The sequence below is a fragment of the Capricornis sumatraensis genome, chromosome 4, assembly GCF_032405125.1.
Source record: "Capricornis sumatraensis isolate serow.1 chromosome 4, serow.2, whole genome shotgun sequence".
Taxonomy (NCBI): Eukaryota; Metazoa; Chordata; class Mammalia; order Artiodactyla; family Bovidae; genus Capricornis; species Capricornis sumatraensis.
Window position 1 is genome coordinate 107,300,154 of NC_091072.1, and position 21,490 is coordinate 107,321,643.

General features: G+C 37.9%; 1 protein-coding gene across 5 annotated transcripts in view; it reads right to left on the reverse strand.

Annotated features, from left to right (window-relative positions):
- Positions 1-21,490, reverse strand: part of ANKS1B (ankyrin repeat and sterile alpha motif domain containing 1B) — a 1,136,988-nt gene that overhangs the window by 497,117 nt on the left and 618,381 nt on the right. For 4 of the 5 annotated variants that reach the window (XM_068970629.1, XM_068970628.1, XM_068970626.1 and 1 more), the window contains exons 13-14: positions 3,109-3,698; positions 1,068-1,140 (exon numbers count right to left, since the gene is read on the reverse strand). In XM_068970629.1, coding sequence (XP_068826730.1) covers positions 1,068-1,140; positions 3,109-3,698 — 663 coding nt within the window. The remainder of the gene's footprint in view (positions 1-1,067; positions 1,141-3,108; positions 3,699-21,490) is intronic. The other variant, XM_068970630.1, reaches the window with a different exon arrangement.

Genomic DNA, 21,490 nt, shown 5'->3' on the forward strand with positions numbered 1-21,490 from the left:
CATACAGAACCAGTCTTTGTTAATAGTAATGATGCTTTGGGGATTGAGTCTTTCATTTTCATTATCACTGTAGAAAAACATGAGTAAAGGATAGGATGGCAATCTGAGAGGGGAAAAGAGGAGAATTAAGTGAAAATAAACTGGATTTGTTGACTACTAAAATGTCCTTCAAAGGCAATTTTGCCTGAGTGGCTTTTCTAACATTTACTCTTATTTTCATTATAATCATGTTTGTAACATTTTCACAGTTCTATGGTACTATCTGAAGAATTTTATAATATTACTGTTCAATGTCACCTGTCTTCCAACAGAGATGCATTAAGTCTCTGCTTGAATATTCTCAGCAACGGAGAATTTACTAGGATAAGAAAACACATTCTACCTTCACATCAGTCAAAAACAAACAAACATTCCCTGCAGTTTTCTTGAAATTATTCTTTAATCATGTCTGAAAGAACTATCTGGCAACATGCATTTCTAGGCTGGCTCTTTGGATACTGGAAAAGTCCTCAATGTTTATCAGCTTTTGTGTGTGAAAGAGATAGCTACACATGTCATCATATCATGTTTGTGTCACTAATCAAAGTCACATGATTTTGGTACATTTTTAGTAGTTTTTTTTTGTTTTGTTTTGTTTTGTTTTTTTAGTTTTTAAAGACTAAAACAAATATGTTTCAGTGAAAATTATTTAGTCTTTTAAAAAAATGATCACTTACTCCATTACTCTTGCCTGGAGAATCCCCATGGACAGAGGAGCCTGGTGGGCTATAGTCTATAGGGTCACAAAGAGTTGGACACAACTGAAGCAACTTAGCATGAATGTATGCCCATACTTAACTCTACATTAATGTTAACTGGCATGGTAAAATAGCACATGGGGAAGAAAATCTCAGTTTGCTAAATCTATATAGTTGATGTTGTTTAGAGATCATGGTTGTTTGACACGAATGGAGGGAAATAGCTATTATTATTATGGTAAAAGACGAATTATCTATAGACTCCTATCATTTTATAACTAGTCCCTGAGTACATTTATTCATTACAACATAAAGGAGAGATTTCCTTACTTGTGTTCTCACCATTAATTTCTTGAAGTTCACTGTTAATTCCAACATCTATGGAATTCATTATTTTGTCAATCTGTGTAAAACAAAAAACATATAAAATGAATTATTACATTTGCTTTGTGTTGCACTTTTGTTTTCTAAAATTTTTATTTATTTTTATTTTTTATACAAATTTTAAAGGCAATTTCCCTTTACAGTGATTACAAAATATTGGCTGTATTCCCTGTGTTGCACAACACATCCTTGACCCTATCTTTTAGCCAATAGTTTGTACCTCTTAGTTTCTCACCTCTGTATTGTCCCTCTGGCCTCCACTGGTAACACTAGCTTGTTCTCTGTACCTGTGAGTCGGCTTCATTTTTGCTATATTCAGTAGTTTGTTGTATTTTTTAGATTCCATATATAAGTGATATCATATAGCATTTATCTTTCTCTTTTTGACTCATTTCACTGAGCATACAGCACTGCATTTTAAAATGACTTTCCACTGCCAGAAGCATATATTCTTGATATTATTGCCACTGCAAAACTCCAATTAAGAGACCAACAGAGAAAGATTCAAAGGGAGACAGACATCTTTTGCATTGCTTTTAGAAATACAAATTGTATTTCCTTTTCTTAAACTTTCAAAATCAGCTTGCCTTTTCTTTGTATTTCCTAAAATGAACTTCGTTCAGATCTACATGGGTCAGTAAGTTAGACATTGTGAATTCTTTAAACTCAGAAGGGGAAGGAGCTGAGGATAAGTTCATGTGACAATGTCTACCCTCTCAGTCATTCTTCCTCTTGGATCTGAGAGCATGCATCTCATCTGACCAGTGAAGTGCGGCCATTGGAACCAAGTTCTGATTAAATGGTATGACCAGCCACAAGCTTATTTGTAGCATATAATCACAAGAATCTAGGAATGGCAACAACTTGATTCTAAGAGATGTTATATTATTCGCAGAGTTAATAAATATAAGAAATGGATAGATCTGAGTAAACTATCAGACTACTACTATGGAATTCATAGGAAGATATGACTGTCTCAGCTTTAGCTACTTATGCTTTAAACAGGTCATCATCCTAGCAGCCTTAGTGAGATAGCAGGTTTCAGAAATGACAATGAGCATTACTTAAATGTCCCATTTTGTTCACCCTGAAACAGATGCAGAGAGATTAAGTGATTTTCTCAAACAGCTCAATTCAGAATGTCAATACCAGACCATTTCTATTTCTCAGAATACTCTAGTGACCTATTGTGCTTCAAAACCTAATTCTACTGGCACAATCTTTTGAGAGACAAAATGTGACATTTTAGAATGAAATGCTGAGGAAGAGTGTGGTCCATTCTTTGCAGAAATTCAAGAAAAAGCAAGAGACTTCATTCCTTTATGATACAGCCCTCTTCCTGGAGAAAGGATGATATATTATTAACCTTAAAAGGGCACTTACTTCCTGAGTAATTCCAAGAAATTGAAGACTTTGTCTTTAAGTAGAGCTTAAATTGGTCATACTAGACTGCACACATTTTTCTTTAATGTCCAGTAGTTGTAAAGGGAAATATTAAGTAACTTGTATTTTTTGTATGGTACTTGGAGAAGGGCCAGGACCTTTCTGTTTAGTATGAAGATTATAAGAAGCTCTTCTGAAATTATAAGATACTTTAAAGAAGGAAGATGAGCTAACAGAGTTTAGCAATTAACAAAATGATATAAAGCAAACAAAAATACAAAGATTTTTCTCCATTTGTCAGCTGCAATGCTTAGTAGGGCACAATGCGAACATTTTTCTTGTACCTCATAGCTAGTTATTACTTCTGTTTGATATCAATTTCTATGGAAAAAAACAGATATCCCCTCATGTGTGGAACAGTGTTTGTTTCTATGCTCGCTGTGAAATTATCATGTATTACCTCTAGAACTTTTCCTTTCCACTTGGATCTATTTGTGTTAATTTTTTTTTCTTCTGAAAGACTTAAAAAGCTGAAAATCCCTTCCTCAAAACTCACTTGATGCTAAAGCTTTATGTAAAGAATAACAAGAAGAACAAATCTTACTTCTTCCCATTCAGAAGTGAAAGATGGTGTTCTTTCAGAATTCCCTTTAGAGCTGTGATCAGCAGGTGAAGATTCACTCCAGTTAACTCTTGACGTTTTCTCATTTGAAGGGTAGGCAATGAGATCAGAATCCGATTTAGAGACATTTTTGGATAAATGCATGTCGATCAGGGCTTTTGGTAATGACCTTATTCTCCCCAGGGTACACGCTCTCTCCACAAATCCCCCAGTGTTCACAATCCACTGGTCCCCATTCCGGGATCCACTTCTAGCTGTTCTTGTGCCAACAATGGTATGGTTTTCGAGTTGGCTGCTTTTTTTGTGAAAAATTGTTCTACTGACCACCTTGGGTTTAATTTTCTTTACCACAGGTTCTGATTTATTTTCTATTGGAGTTTGCTTGAAAGGCAAAGGACTATTTGCCAAACTGACTTCATCTTTTCCTTCTTCATGTTCATCTCTTTTCCCATAGAGATGAAATGGATTTTCAGGGGACTCACAGGCTGGAGAGGATCCATGGAGGAGACCTGCAAATTGCCCAGGATCATATTCTTTTGGGGGATCAATGTCCTCCTGCTGAGAGAGATCATCTGCAAAAGAGAAAAACAAAAGGTCTGGATGCTCATTTGGAAATGACTCTGAAAGCCCCAATACAATAGCAGCACCCTTTTGAACCTGTGCAATGTCCAAACAGTTGATTTATTGTTACACAGTGATATCTTCACTTTATGAAATACCCATGACCCTACAGTGCCATGTAAAATAAATGTGTGTGTGTGTGTGTGTGTGTGTGTGTGTATACCAGATCTTCCTGATATACCTTAGGGTGTATTTCCAAGTTATGAATTGGTTATTAATTGGGTAGTTGCCCACTCTTCTCCTTTGTCCCCAGGGAGTATATTTTATATTGGATAACAAAATTAGGTTTTCTTAAAATGGGACACCCATGTTCAAACTTCTGCAGTAAATGAATCATTGTACAGTTAGGACATCAGGCAGGTAAATCAAGATCATATATAATGACATCCTTTTGCCCTTTTCCCAGCAAATAAAATAAAAAACAAAACCTTGAAAAGTAGTATAATTCAGAATAATTTAAAGGTAATAATCCTAAAGTGTTACTTCAAATATAAAATTAATATTAATTCTACACAAATTATATGATTTAGACAAAAAGGATTTATCCATACTTAACAGGCAAACAATGCAATATCACTAAAAAGTGAGACACTTTTACAACAAACTGATGCTGCACTACTAACACAAAGCTGTCCTTTTCTTTCTTCTATGAAGCAGAATTAGTTATTTTTTAATTTCTTCAGATCTTTGAAAATGTAATCCAGAAAAGAAACCAAAGAAGAATTAAATTTTTATTACTTTAATTTTTCTAAGATGAAACATAAATGTTCTCTGAGATTTAAAATATGTGTGTGTGCTCAGTCATGTCCAACTCTTTGTGGCCTCATGGACTGTAGCCTGCAAGGCTCCCCTGTCCATGGAATTTTCCAGGCAAGAATATTGGAGTGGGTTGCCATTTTCTCCTCCAGGGGATCTTTCCAACCCAGGGATCGAACCCTTGTCTTCTTTGTTTCCTACATTGGCAGGTGGATTCTTTACCACTGCACCCCTTGGGAAGCCCTGAGATTTAAAATACACTATGCTTTTTTTAATGACCTAATTTGTCTTTTAAAGACATGGTGTGTAAAAACCTGGCCAAAGAAATTAGCGAAAGGAGTCAGTCTACTTTTTTGACTGGTCACTTTAATTAATATTCAGCTAAATATTTGCCATGATCAAAAGTTAAATTACCTGATAAGCCTAATCTTCTGAAAAAGTAAAATATAGCCAATGTGGTAGATAAAATATAACAAATTCAAAGTTGACTTGCTGATTCACAACTTAAAGAAGTTAGTTATTATTACAAGCCAAAAACACCAAAGTTTTTATAAGTTAACAAGTAACATTTACTAGGCATGTGCTACTAGGCATGTGAAGCTAAGTCACTTCAGTCGTGTCCGACTCTGTGCGACCCCATAGACGGCAGCCCACCAGGCTCCCCTGTCCCTGGGATTCTCCAGGCAAGAACACTGGAGTGGGTTGCCATTTCCTTCTCCATGAAAATATTCCATAAATGAATTTCAGTAACTCTTAAACATTCCACAAAATTTCCTAAGAACCTGTGAGAGTATAATACCTGGCAATCCTCTCTAAAACAGAAATTCACCTATCTGCTACATTACTGCTGATGATCTGAGATGTACATGATCTCTAAAAAATAACAGTACTGAATAAAACTGAAAGTATCATCCAAGTTCCTACATAATACCAAAGTATTTATCCAGGATTACTGAATAAATCATAGCAATTTGGTATCCTTTTCAGAAAAAAAAATCTCAGAACTTACAAGCATGTGGCATTTCACATTGTACCAACTGAGTAACAGTAAATGAAGGTATAACCACTACAAATTCTTCACCAACTTTTGTGTCCTGAAATATGATGTCTGCCCCTGGCAGCTACCATTCCAATTCCACAGGGTATTTTCCAGCCAGACAAGCTGTACAATGATCATTCTTTTCAAAACATTCCAGACCATTCTCATTTTCTTGAATCATAATATCTTCCTTTGTACAATGACCATTGTTTTCAAAACAATTAGAGGTAATATTTATATCCCTTTATGTGATCATCATAACAATTCTATGAAATGATTAATAACAACCATCCTTTTCTAATCAAAAGAGATTTGGTCGGAATATGTAAACAAATTGTCAACCTCAATAAATCGCAAGAGATATTTGCCCAAGGAATGCTACAGACAAATCAGCTTTCTTAATTGAAGTTTGGCCCCAGCTCCATATGCTTTTGTCTCTCTTGGAGCTAATAGAAGCAGGTACGATCCTGGCTTTATATATTCTCCAGACCTCACCCAGGTTCCTATTTAGCTGTCCCAAATAAATATGCTCTCCTTCCCAGACCTAACACAGTGCTGACTAGAAGAAAAAAGGGTCAGGCTGAGAGATCCATGAGACAATGATCTGAGAGAGAAACTATCTGTACCACCCCGTACTCTCACAAGTACTTTAACTTCTCATAAAAACTTTCTAGTGTACTGGACATGAATTTTTCCCTCCTCTTGCAACAGAGATTTTTCTTGGAGGAGAAGAGTGCATGGAATGTAAGGCAAAGCAGCCTTAAATTGTCTAAGGCTAGAGTATATGCCCTATTACATCCATTTTTTAGAAGTCAAAATTAATACATAGACAACTTACTTTGTTAAATGTGCCCAGCTAATAAGTAGTTAAGCTGAGATTCAAACTAAGGCCTATCGGATACTCATATCCATTGGCCTGGAAAATTTATTATTAAGATAAATGAACAGTCTAGGGTTCAAGGACAATCAAATGGGCTCTTTGTGGGAAGTGATATGTCTCTCCTGTTGATGACTATTTCTGGAATTTGGAAAAAATGGATGAAAAGGATTTTTTTCCTGCTTCATGGAGGTAAGCTAATACTAACAGAAAGTAAAATATGATATTCTGTTCCAATTTATCATCTCCTTTTTCTTGCTGGGATACTTGGCTCTCCTATAATGCTTTATACCATAAGTAGGTTGGTATGAGATGACTATAATGGGTAAATAATGCAGAAGGAAGGAAAATTCAGAAATAAAGAAGTTTAGAATTTTATTTTGCAAGTTGCTGAAGAAGGCTAAAGGGTTCAAGTATGAGAGGGAAAATTGAAATAGGGAACAGAGTGCTTCAAGGCTGTATATTGTCACCTGCTTTTTTAACTTATATGCAGAGCACATCATGAGAAACGTTGAGCTGGATGAAGCACAAGCTGGAATCAAAATTGCCAGGAGAAATATCAATAACCTCAAATACGTAGATGACACCACACTTATGGCAGAGAGTGAAGAAGAACTAAAGAGCCTCTTGATGAAAGTGAAAGAGGAGATTGAAATTGGCTTAAAACTCAACATTCAGAAAGCTAAGATCATGGCATCTGGTCATCACTTCATGGCAACTAGATGGGGAAACAGTGACAGACTTTAATTTTGCGGACTCCAAAATCACTGCAAATGGTGACTGCAGCCATGAAATTAAAAGACATTTGCCCCTTGGCAGAAAAGTTATGACCAACCTAGACAGCATATTAAAAAGCAGAGACATCACTTTACCAACAAAGGTCCATCTAGTTAAAGCTACATTTTTTCCAGTAGTCATGTATCAACGTCAGAGTTGCACTATAAACAAAACTGAGCACTGAAGAATTGATTCTTTTAAACTGTTGGAGAAGGCTCTTGAGAGTCCCTTGGACTGCAAGGAGATCCAACCAGTCCATCCTGGGGGAAATCAGTCCTGAATATTCATTGGAAGGACTGATGCTGAAGCTGAAACTTCAATATTTTGGCCACCGGATGCTAAGAACTGACTCATTTGAAAAGACCCTGATGCTGGGAAAGATTGAAGGCAGAAGAAGAAGGGGATGACAGAGGATGAGATGGCTGGATGGCATCACTGACTCAATGGACATGAGTTTGAGTAAACCCTGGGAGTTGGTGATGGACAGGGAGTCCTGGCATGCTGCAGTCCATGGGGTCACAAAGAGTCAGACACAACTGAGTGATTGAACTTAACTGAACTGAAGGGAAAAAAAAAACCCTGTAAATCACAGTCAAGAGGTTTCTGATCATGTTCACTATAGTGAGATATTTAGGAGCATAACATTATTTAAACTTTTCTTTGAATATTAATATTAGGTTACCATCCCTTCTGTGATTTGATCAAAATAACTATAATCACATCTGCGAAGTGCTTTATAATATCCAAGTCCTCTAGTCACAAGCAGTCCCTTCTCTCAGTAAAAGAGAATTTGATTATTAGCTCATAACCCTAGGCTTTTGAAGAATAGTTCTTGCCATTAAGATGTTGATAACATTCTTGCCAAGAGTTCTGAAAAGGCAAATATTACCTATTTCAGTGGCCAAACCCTAAGAATTTCTCAAATCAAGGACAGTGAGAAGTTGATATGGAACCTCCTGGGATATCTATTCAGTTGACTGAATGCAGTTACAACCTCCGTGTGCACAGGCTCCTTTAGCCTTTAGCCACACCCCATCCTGTATCCATTCCTCCCATAGGATTTTAGAGGTTACGTGTGGCCAAGTACTTTGCTCTGGTCAGTGGCACAACTGCACTCACCTCACACACTAGCAAAGTAATACTCAAAATCCTCCAAGCCAGGCCTCAACAGTATGTAAACTGTGAACTTCCAGATGTTCAAGGTGGATTTAGAAAAGGCAGAGGGACCAGAGATCAAATTGCCAACATCTGCTGGATCATAGAAAAAGCAACAGAGTTCCAGAAAAACATCTACTTGTGCTTTATTGATTATGCCAAAGCCTTTGACTGTGTGCATCACAAAAAACTGTGGAAAATGCTTAGAGATGGGAATACCAAACCACCTTACCTGCCTTCTGAGAAATCTATATTCAGGTCAAGAAGCAACAGTTAGAACTGGACATGGAGCAACAGACTGGTTCCAAATCAGGAAAGGAGTACATCAAGGCTGTATATTGTCACCCTGCTTGTTTAACTTATATGCAGAGTACATCATGAGAAACGCTGGGCTGGAGGAAGCACAAGCTGGCTTCAAGATTGCTGGGAGAAGTATCAATAACCTCAGATATGTGGATGACACCATCCTTATGGCAGAAAGCAAAGAAGAACTAAAGAGCCTCTTGATGAAAGTAAAAGAGGAGAGTGAAAAAGTTGGCTTAAAACTCAATATTCAGAAAGCTAAGATCATGGCATCCGATCTCATCACCTCATGGCAAATAGATGGGGAAACAGTGGAAAAAATGACAGACTTTATTTTGGGGGGCTCCAAAATCACTGCAGATGGTGACTGTAGCCACGAAATTAAAAGATGCTTACTCCTTGGGAGAAAAGTTATGAACAACCTACACAGCATATTCAAAAGCAGAGACATTGCTTTACCAACAAAGGTCCTTCTAGTCAAGGCTATGGTTTTTTCTGTGGTCATGTATGGATGTGAGAGTTGGAGTATAAAGAAAGCTGGGTGCTGAAGAATTGATACTTTTTAACTGTGGTGTTGGAGAAGACTCTCGAGAGTCCCTTGGACTGCAAAGAGATCCAACCAGTCCATCCTAAAGGAGATTGGTCCTGGGTGTTCCTTGGAATGAATGATGCTGAAGCTGAAACTCCAATACTTTGGCCACCTGATGTGAAGAGTTGACTCATTGGAAAAGACTCTGATGCTGGGAGGGATTGGGGGCAGGAGGAGAAGGGGACAACAGAGGATGAGATGGCTGGATGGCATCACCGACTTGATGGATGTGAGTTTGAATGAAGTCTGGGAGTTGGTGATAAATGGGGAGGCCTGGTGTGCTGCAGTTCATGGGGTTGCAAATAGTCAGACAAAACTGAGTGACTGAACTGAACTTAAGAATTATCTAGCTCTGGGAAGAACAGTGCCTCCAGGATCAGCAAGGTCCCAAGATGTTAAGGCATCAAACAAAAACAAAGACAAAAACAAAAACCCTCCAAAATAAAAAGGCATCGTTAATACACCAGCCACACTGTTACTTCAGTTGAAAGCAAGTCAACTTCCAAACATGTGAGTGAGTCTGACCAGGATCCATCAACTCCAGGCCAATCTGCCAGCAGCTGCATTAGGCAAACTCATCTGAGTTTGGCCCAGATCAGAAGAAAACATGTTAACAAAATCATGAGCTACATAAATGGCTGTTGATTTAAACCACAATGTTTGGGTTGGCTTACCACATGACAACAGATAGTTTTAGTCTATATCCATTTTAAATAAGAATTAATATATTCTTCAAAATAAGTTTTGGCAATGTTTGTATTTTCACGTCTGGAAATGATGATAGTAAGAGTATATAACATAACTAATAGTGTTGTGAAGATGAATGAAAAATAAAAGTAAGGGAGTTAGAATAATGCCTATGGCATGGAATATATTAAATATATGTTTTTATTATTACAACAATAAGTTTTAATCTAGAGAGTTTCATTTTTACAAAAGTAGTAGTAATTTATTATATTAGACACTCAGTAATGATTATTATTTTGACATGCTTATATATTTTAAACATATACTTTGAAAAGAATTTTCATATTTTCTTGCTATTACTTTAGATGAAACTGAGGCAAAGCATATTTGTAACATGTCTCATTTAATTTCACACTTCTCTTTTGACAAGTGGATATTTCATGCCAAGGTACAGAACTAAATATGTGTGAATTCCAATCTGATAGTTATTCAAAGAATCATTAGCATTTCAAAGAAATGTCAGAGTAAGTACCCAATAGTAAGGAGTTCAACATTCTTTTTTACGAATCTTTGTTGCTGATATATATCACTTATATAAATACCTGAATAACTATAAATTTCATGTTAAGATGAAAACAAATTATGTAAAACAAGTAATTTCTTCTTTTATTATAGATTATAACTGTTGTTTATTGGGTTACTGCATTCCTCCTTGAAAAATCAAAAATGTTTCAGAGATTCTAGTGCTGATGTTGATATTAGTAGAAATTCTGAATTCATTTCACAATATATATAAAATGCCTCTGTCCACCATATGCTTACATTCCAGTGAAGGAGGCAACTGCAGGCAAATCAAAAATAGTATAATTTCTGATGATGGTAAGTTCTATGAAAAAAATGAAGCAAAGTGATGAGATAGGAATTATTCCTGCAGACAGAGAGAAGAAGACATGAAAATCCAAGTCCAGTGGCCTGAGAACCAGGAGAACTGATTGTGTAGCACTAATCCAAAGGTTGGGAGGCTTGAGAACGAGGAAAAGATGATGTTCAAGTTTGAGTACAAAGATAGGAAGAAAGACTATTGGGCAGGAAGAATTCTTCCATTCAGAGTGGACATTAGTCTTTTGGTTCTATTCAAGCCTTCAACTGATGGGGTGAGGCCCATTCATTAGTGAGGGCAATCAGCTTTATTCAGTCTACCAATTTAAAGTTTAACCTCATCTCAAAACACCCTCATAGAACTACCTAGAACAATGTTTGGCCAAATATCTGGGCATCCCATGGACCATTCAAGATGACACATAAAATTAACCATCACACGTGAGTAGAATGATTGGAGATGAAGTCTAAGATGAAGAGAGAGGTACCGCTGACATGATTTGGTTTACTTTTTTTTTTTTTTTTTTTGGTTTACATTTTTAAAAGATCACCTGGTATTTCTGATGGCAAGGACATGACAATAATGTAGTATTTTAAGTAATTATTCTCCCCAAGTCCCTTCATAAAAGCAATGCATATGATAGTGAAAGAATAAAGTGATAGAAAAAAAGAAAAGAAAAGAAAGAAAGAAAAACTGACAGCCAACCAAACAAAAAACAATGACAGGTGATATCTTCAATAAAGTGGGTATCAAGGAACCCCCATGGCCCTGGAAAATGGGTGAACATAGCACAAATCATGAGATAGCAACAGGATGCAGAACTGGTAGAGGTGAAGAGAAAAGAGAATTGATGGAGCCTACAAGCCAAAGGACCCAGAAATTGCCATCAGATTCTGATTTCCAAAAGAAGAAGGCCTAGTACTAAGCAGGATGCTGAGCAATAGAATCTGAGAATAATCTGCAGAACTTGAAAAAATCCTGCAAAAGGACAATTAGAAGTAGCCTATACCCTTGAGAATCTCAGAAATACGCAATAAATACATGCTTTTAGTAAACTAGGGACTTCCCTGGTGGCTTAGATGGTAAAGCATTTGCCTAAAATGTGGGAGACCTGGGATCAATCCCTAGGTTGGGAAGATCTCCTAGAGAAGGAAATGGCAACCCACTCCAGTACTCTTGCCTGGAAAATCCCATAGACAGAGGAGCCTGGTAGGCTACAGTCCATGGGGTTGCAAGGAGTTGGACACGACTGAGAGACTTCACTTTCACTTCAGTAAACTAAGACTTCTCTGCAGAAAAAATTTCAGAAGCAGAATTCAAATTGAACAGGGTAAAAACATCAGCAATCTCAAGAAGAAAGATATTTCATGTAATGAGAAGGAGGGAATGGTATGGAAGACTGAGATCCAGAGGAAGGACATTTTGAATGTAATAATAGCAAAATATAGTGTTCAAATATGAGAACACTACTTTGTAAGGCAAAGAGTATGTAACTCTGGAAAAAAATTAGATAACAGCAGGAAAAGGACATCCTTTTCATTACAGGGAACTATAATGCAAAAGTAGGAAGTCAAGAGATACCTGGAGTAACAGGCAAGTTTGGCCTTGGAGTACAAAATAAAGCAGGGCAAAGGCTAAAAAAGTTTTGCCAAGAGAATGCGCTGGTCACAGCAAACACCCTCTTCCAACAACACAAGAGATGACTCTACACATGGACATCATCAGATGGTCAATATCAAAATCAGATTGACTGTATTCTTTGCAGCCAAACTTGGAGAACCTCTATACAGTCAGGAAAAACAAGACCAGGAGCTGACTGTGACTCAGATCATGAACTCCTTATTGTAAAATTCAGGTTTAACTTGAAGAAAGTACAGAAAACCACTAAACCATTCAGGTATGAACTAAATCAAATCCCTTTCGATTATACAGTGGAAGCAACAAATAGCTTCAAGGGATTAGATCTGGTAGACTGAGTGCTGAAGAACTATGGACAGAGGTTCATGACCTTGTACAGGAGGCAGTGATCAAAACCATGCCCAAGAAGAAACGCAAAAAGGCAAAATGGTTTTCTGAGGAAGCCTTACAAATAGCTGAGAAAAGAAGACAAGAGATAGGCAAAGGAAAAAAGAAAATATATATCCATCTGACTGCAGAGTTCCAAAGAATAAAAGGAGAGATAAGAAAGTCTTTCTCAGTGATCAATGCAAAGAAATAGAGGAAAACAATAGAATGGGAAAGACTAGAGATCACTTCAAGAAAGTTAGAGATACCAAGGAAACATATCATGCAAAGATGGGCTCAATAAAGGACAGAAAAGGTATGGACCTAACAGCAGCAGAAGATATTAAGAAGAGGTGGCAAGAATACACAGAAGAACTATATAGAAAAGATCTTAATGACTCAGATAACCATGATGGTGTGATCACTCACCTAGAGCCAGACATCCTGGAGTGCGAAGCAAAGTGGGCCTTAGGAAGCATCACTATGAACAAAGCTAGTGGAAGTGATGAAATTCCAGCTGAGCTATTTAAAATCTTGAAAGATGATGCTGTGAAAGTGCTGCACTCTATATGCCAGGAAACTTGGAAAACTCAGCACTGACCACAGGACAGGAAAAGGTCAGTTTTCATTCCAATTCCAAAGAAAGTCAATGCCAAAGAGTGTTCACACACTATCAAAGATAGTTCACACTACCACACAATTGCACTCATCTCACACACTAGTGAAGTAATGCTCAAAATTCTCCACGCTGGGCTTCAACAGTACATGAACTGAGAACTTCCAGATGTTCAAGCTTGATTTAGAAAAGGCAGAGGAAGCAGGGATCAAATTACCAACACCTGTTGGATCACAGAGAAAGCAAGAGAATTCCAGAAAAATATCTACTTCTGCTTCATTGACTTCACCAAAGCCTTTGACTGTGTGGATCACAACAAACTGTGGAAAATTCTTCAAGAGATTGGAATACCAGGCCACCTTACCTGTCCCCTGAGAAATCTGTATGCAGGTGATTAAGTAACAGTTAGAACCAGACATAGAACAACTGGTTCCAAATTGGGGAAGGAATACATCAAGGCTGTATATTGTCACCTTGCTTATTTAACTTATATGCAGAGTATATCACGCAAAATGCTGGACTGGATGAAGCACAAGCTGGAATCAAGATTGCCAGGAGAAATATCAATAACCTCAGATATGCAGATGATACCAACCTTAGGGCTAAAAGCAAAGAGGAACTGAAGAGCCTCTCGATGAAATTGAAAGAGGAGAGTGAAAAAGCTGGCTTAAGATTCAGCATTCAAAAAATGAAGATCATGGCATCTGGTTTTATCACTTCGTGGTAAATAGATGGGAAACAATGGCAACAGCAACAGATTTTATTTTCTTTGGCTCCAAAATCACTGCAGCCATGAAATTAAAAGACACTTGCTCCTTGGAGGAAAAGCTACGACAAACCTAGATAGTGTATTAAAAAGCAGAGACATTACTGACAAAAGTTCGTATAGTCACAGCTATGGTTTTTCCAGTAATCATGTATGCGTGTGAGAGTTGGAGCATAAAGAAAGCTGAACACCAAAGATTTGATGCTTTTGAACTGTGGTGTTGGAGAAGACTCTTGAGAGTCCCTTGGACTGCAAGGAGATCCAACCAGTCTATCCTAAAGGAAATCAGTCCTGAATATTCACTGGAAGGACTGATGCTGAAGCTCCATTCCTTTGGCCACCTGATGAGAAGAACTGACTCATTGGAAAAGATTCTGATGCTGGGAAAGATTGAGGGCAGGAGGAGAAGGGGATGACAGAGGATAAGATGGTTGGATTGTATTACCGACTTGATGGACATGAGTTTGAACAAGCCCTGGGAGTTGGTGATAGATAGGGAGGCGTGGCACGATGCAGTCCATTGGGTCGCAAAGAGTTGGACACGACTGAGAGACAGATATGAGTGAGTAACAGCAGGAAGGCTTTCTCAATCATGCAGGGAGGTACTCATATTTCTTAATACTTCATGATAACAACAAGGGTGAAAGTCTTTGAGCCATGAAGTGGGGAAATCTACGGGACTCATGCCTGCTCTCACAGAGAAACCTCCTCTAAAGAGTTCAGGACATTCTTCTCATTAAAGATAGGAAACAAAAACGATTTTGACAGAACCCTATTTAAAGACATTGCAAGAAATGGAAAAGAAAATGAATGTTTAACAGCTAATGAAAACTAAAAACACAAACAAACAAAAAATGCTGCTCAAATATTTTGAAAACTATAAACTGAAACTCAAAATCATTTAGAAGAAATCAAGAAAATAATCAAAGTTCTCAAAAAAAAAAAAAAAACACAAACCTAAATTCTAAGTAGTGGAGCTCAGACATGAGATGGCTGGTCATTTTCTTCCTTCTTACCCTTTCCCTCCATGAGCAGTTAATAACTTAAGTCATTTGATGGAGAAGAGTGAGATGGCATCCTTATGTTCACTAGAGAGGTGGCCTGGAGTTGGGTATCAGAGCCCAGGCAAAGTAATGGTGGTGTCCCTGTTTTGGGGCAACTCAACATGGTATATTGGAACCCAAGCATTATGAAGGGGGTGTACACATAGGGGAATGACCCAGTATGGAGAATCAGAGCCTGTGTGGAGTGAGGAGGAAACCTATGTGGGGTAGGGAGGGGTTCACCTGGGAGAGGAGTTGGAAAACTAGCAAAGGAGGGTATCCCTGCAGAGGGGCAACTTAGCAAGGGGTGTCAGAACCCATACAGGGTGAGGATGGTGTTCATGGCCAGCAGAAGAGGAAAGTGTTCATGTACAGCACTGCCTGGCATAAAATGTCAAAGCCTCATCAGTGAAAGGAGGGTGTCCACATGTGGAGAAGTCCATCTCCAAGGTGTCAGAGTTGCAGGAGGGTAAGAAGGGTGTTGACACAGATAAATTGGCATGCGGAGTCCAATCTCAGATTAGACGAGAAAGATGCCTGAGTGGGGAGGAAGTGGCAGTAGATATGGGATACAGCTTACTTACAGAGGGCTGATCACATAAGCAACTACAGTAGGGATAATGGGATCAGATCTCTCACTGTTAAAGGAGGGAGCTAGAAACATGAAGAAGGAGAAAACTAGAGTGAGCCTCATGAAGTTGGCTTGTAAGCAATATTTTCAAGATAGATAGAGATCAAGGGAAATATATTGGTATTGACAAAAATATGTATTTGTTTATGTATGTATTGAGGGCTTTTCTGGTGGCTCAGCAATAAAGAATCTGACTACAAAGCAGGAGCCACAGAAGCTGTGGGTGCTATTGTTGAGTCTGGAAGATCCCTTGGAGGAGTGCATGGCTACCCACTCCTGTATTCTTGCCTGGAGAATCCCATAGACAGAGGAGCCTGGCAGGCTACAGTCCATAGGGTTGCAAAGAGTTCAGACAGGACTGAAGCAACTTAGCATGCACACATGCATGTATGTATTTATATGCATATATTACTTGACTGTCTGTTGAGAGGGCCTGGGAAAATGAGGTCCAAATAGCAGTAAGCAAAGCTCATACTTGGCTTCTAAATGTGTTTTCACTAAGACTGAGATCCATCGAGAAATGACTGATAGCAGAGCCAGGGCAGAAAAATTACAAAATGGTCCTGGAACACCTTGTGTTAGAAAGCAAAGAAGTGCTCAAAGAATAAAGAGGCATGTCAAGAGGATGAAGACGCAAACTTGAACAGGCTTCCAATGATTAAACTAAGGACAGTTTTAGGAAGAAAAGAAATAATGCCACTAGTGGATTAAAGGGCTTCCCTGGTGGCTCAGTCAGTAAAGAATCTGCCTGCAATGCAGAAGACCTGAGGTTGGTCCCTGATAAGGACGATCCTCTGGAGAAAGGAATTGCAGCCCACACCAGTATACTTGCCTGGAGAACTCCACAGACAGCAGAGCCTGGCAGGCTACAGTCCATGAGGTTGGACATGACTTAGCAAGTAAACCACCACCACCAATAGATTATAACCCATTGAATAAAATAAGAAAACACGAGCTCATCAAACACAAACTTTTAGAAATCATCCATTTATGTATGTATTTCTTGTGTGTAAAAATAAATAAATGGATGATTTAAAAGCTTGATTAGAAATGAAAATTTAAACAATTTCAAATCACTTCCTTGCAAAATACTAATAACAAAGAGAGAAAGAATAACTCTACATTTAAGAAGTCTGGGAGGCACTATGTTAAATGATTAAGGTGAATACCCTAAGTGAAAGTGAAAGTGAAAGGTAGTCACTCAGTCATTTTCGACTCTTTGCAGTCCCACGGACTGTGTAGTTCACCAGTCTCCTCTGTCCATGGGATTCTCCAGGCAAGAATACTGGAGCAGATTGCCATTTTCTCCTCCAGAGGACCTTCCTGACCCAGGCATTAAAACTGTGTCTCCTGCATCTCCTGCATTGGCAGGTAGATTCTTTACCACTGAGTCACCTGGGAATCCCCTAATCCTGGATAGATGGCATTTGGCTATGGTTTTTCCAGTGGTCATGAATGGATGTGAGAGTTGGACTGTGAAGAAAGCTTAGCACCAAAGAATTGATGCGTTTGAACTGTGGTGTTGGAGAAGACTCTTGAGAGTCCCTTGGACTGCAAGGAGATCCAACCAGTCCATTCTGAAGGAGATCAGTTCTGGATGTTCTTTGGAAGGAATGATGCTGAAGCTGAAACTCCAGTACTTTGGCCACCTCATGCGAAGAGTTGACTCATAGGAAAAGACTCTGATGCTGGGAGGGATTGAGGGCAGGAGCAGAAGGGGACGACAGGAGATGAGATGGCTGGATGGCATCACTGACTTGATGGACGTGAGTTTGGGTAAACTCCGGGAGTTGGTGATGGACAGGGAGGCCTGGCATGCTGCAATTCATGGGGTTGCAGAGTCAGACACGACTGAGTGACTGAACTGAACTGATTCCAACTCTGCTGAGAATTTTAGAATTGAACATTATGATTGATTTTTGAATTTATATCAAATGCTTTTATTCACTTATTGAGCTGATTATGTAGTTTTTCTTCTTTAATCTGTCAGTGGAAATGACATTTTCTCATGTTAAACAAACTGCATAGGGTTGAATTGGTCATAATGAATTTTTCTTTTGCTGTCCTACTAGATTTGGTCTGCTAGTACTTTGTTTAGAATTTTTCCATCTATGTTCATGAATGAAACAGGCCTTTATTTTTTCCTTTATTATGCTGTCTAGTTTTGATATGAAAATTACTAGTCTCAAAACTAGTTGGGGAAAATTCCCTCTTCCTGAATAATTTTAAGATGTTATGTTACTTGAAATTCAATCATTATTTCATTAACAAATTCTGCTGTCAGTTTTTCCATTCTGTACAGTAGTTTTCTAAATCAGATGTTTTATTTTATTTAGATTATTTTTATTTGAATTTTCATATATGTTTACCATTCTATTTATTCACTATTGCTTTCTCAGAATGACTTGAGATCACTTTCTTTCTTGCAGTAATCTTTGAGGTTTTTCTTGGAAAAAGCCTTTAGGTAGTAAATGTTTTTAGTTTTTAAGCTATGAATGTCTTCATATTTTACTTTTTTAATATTTTACTTTACTTTTAATAAATAAACCTATTTATTAAAAACACGCTCTTTTAGTTCACAGTTTAGGTCGATGGGGCTTTTTGCCATCACCCTTTGGAGCTACTATTCTACTCATTTTATATCTTCCCTTGATAAGTTGGTTATCATTATGCCTGTGTCTTTGTCGTAGGTGATCCATCATTTCTCTACCTGCTTTGAACATCTCCTCTACATCTTTCAATTTCACAATTATGTGTCTCAGTATGGATTTCTCTTTATCCTGTTTGGAATATAGTGCGTTTCTCACACCAATGAATTCATGTTTTTATCAGTTTGGAGAAATATTGAGCAATTATCATCTTTCTGGGCTTCTTTATTATTTCATCCCCAGTCTCTGGTTAGAAGTAGGTTTACCTTCTTATTCCATCTTTCATATTGCTTTTTGTCTCTCTCACTTTTTGCCTCTTTGGCCCTCTGTACTATGCTTCGGATACTTTTTTAAAATTTACTTTCCAGTTCACCAATTCTCCTTCCACCTCTGCTTCAGTTCAGTCAGTCAGTTCAGTCGCTCAGTCGTGTCCGACTCTTTGCGACCCCATGAATCGCAGCACGCCAGGCCTCCCTGTCCATCACCATCTCCCGGAGTTCACTCAGACTCACGTCCATCGAGTCCATGATGACATCCAGCCATCTCATTCTGGGTTGTCCCCTTCTCCTGCCCCCAATCTCTCCCAGCATCAGAGTCTTTTCCAATGAGTCAACTCTTTGCATGAGGTGGCCAAAGTACTGGAGTTTCAGCTTTAGCATCATTCCTTCCAAAGAAATCCCAGGGTTGATCTCCTTCAGAATGGACTGGTTGGATCTCCTTGCAGTCCAAGGACTCTCAAGAGTCTTCTCCAACACCACAGTTCAAATGCATCAATTCTTCGGTGCTCAGCCTTCTTCACAGTCCAACTCTCACATCCATACATGACCACAGGAAAAACCATAGCCTTGACTAGGCGGACCTTAGTCGGCAAAGTAATGTCTCTGCTTTTCAATATGCTATCTAGGTTGGTCATAACTTTTCTTCCAAGGAGTAAGCATCTTTTAATTTCATGGCTACAGTCACCATCTGCAGTGATTTTGGAGCCCCCAAAAATAAAGTCTGACACTGTTTCCACTGTTTCCCCATCTATTTCCCATGAAGTGGTGGGACCAGATGCCATGATCTTCGTTTTCTGAATGTTGAGCTTTAAGCCAACTTTTTCACTCTCCTCTTTCACTTTCATCAAGAGGCTTTTTAGTTCCTCTTCACTTTCTGCCATAAGGGTGGTGTCATCTGCATATCTGAGGTTATTGATATTTCTCCTGGCAATCTTGATTCCAGCTTGTGTTTCTTCCAACCCAGCATTTTTCATGATGTACTCTGCATAGAAGTTAAATAAGCAGGGTGACAATATACAGCCTTGACGTCCTCCTTTTCCTATTTGGAACCAGTCTGTTGTTCCATGTCCAGTTCTAACTGTTGCTTCCTGATCAACAGATTGCATACAGATTTCTCAAGAGGCAGGTTAGGTGGTCTGGTATTCCCATCTCTTTCAGAATTTTCCACAGTTTATTGTGATCCACACAGTCAAAGACTTTGGCATAGTCAATAAAGCTTAATCTGCTATTTATATATTCACTTGGAATTTGAAAAATAATTTCAAACATTATATTTATCATATATTGAAATGCCATTTATTTTTCAAATTTGCCTCATATATATAACTGTGTTTTTTCTTTCATTCAATAATAATATCTATAGTCATCAGACAAATAAGTGTTTGCTATTTTTTTTGATATCCACTTACAGCAGTTTGCTTTTCAAGATGATTAGAAATCATTTATTGTTATCTCATTAGTTAGTCTCAGCTTGTCAGTGTGATTAGAGAAGGTTTGAGCTCCCCTGAATAATCTTGACTCAGCCTCCCAAGCTTGCCACTGAACCAAAATACAGGGTCCAAGTGGCAGTGCCATTGTTGAAATCTGCATTCAGCACAACTTTGACTCTCTTGTCTACTAACATACACTTTTAGGGAGCAAAGATGGTTAAAGCAGCAACATGAAAATTATGTCATATTTAGAATATATATGTATTGCTACAGAAAGATCTCTCCGAGTACTTGAAAGTGAAAGTGAAGTCACTCAGTTTTGTCTGACTCTTTGCGGCCGCATGGACTGTAGCCTTCCAGGCTCCTCCATCTATGGGATTTTCCAGGCAAGAATACTAGAGTGGGTTGCCATTTTCTTCTCCAGAAGATCTTCCCGACCCAGGGATTGATCCTGGGTCTTTCGCATTGTAGGCAGACGCTTTACCATCTGAACCACCATTAGTCTGCCATAATACTTTTTATTATATTTTATTATAAAATTTTACATTTATAAAGATTTCAGTTTTATAAAAGGCAGTGTATCAGGACTTGAAAGCTTTTAATGTGATTCTTTAAAAGATTTGTGACTAGGTAGAATTACTACTAAATTGCCTTGCCATGCATGTTGGTACTTTGCAATGTATGATGCAATATACAACTCAATATATTATTCTGAGAACTAGATAAATAAAGAAAAAGCTTATTATAATTATGGATTCAAATTAAGCAAATCCTTTTTAATAAGATTGCCCTAAAAATGTATGTTTATAAAAAACACAAAAGAAATTTGTGGAGATTTGTAACTATTAAAGCATTCCAATTACTTAATGATATTCAGTAAAAAAGATAATATACAAATTGGTCAGTGTTCCATAATTAAATTCTATATCAACTAAAGAGAACAAGGAGCTAAATTTTGATTATATTGTCATATGTTTCAATAAATCTTCAAAGGGATGCTAGGTCTTATTCAGAATACATGGGAGAAATATAACTGTTTTTCTTTTATAACATAAATTATATGATCCTTATTGTAGTTTATTTACCTGCCTTGTTCTCCTAGTCATGTAGCTCATGTAATTTGGCTAGTATGTTCATTTATATCCAATATTAAGAATGTCTTTCCAGCTCACCTACACATTGAGACAAAAGTATGAGTCAAACAAAAATGAGACACAGAAACAACTATATAGAATTCATGTTCCCTTAATTTCTCAAGGTCAAA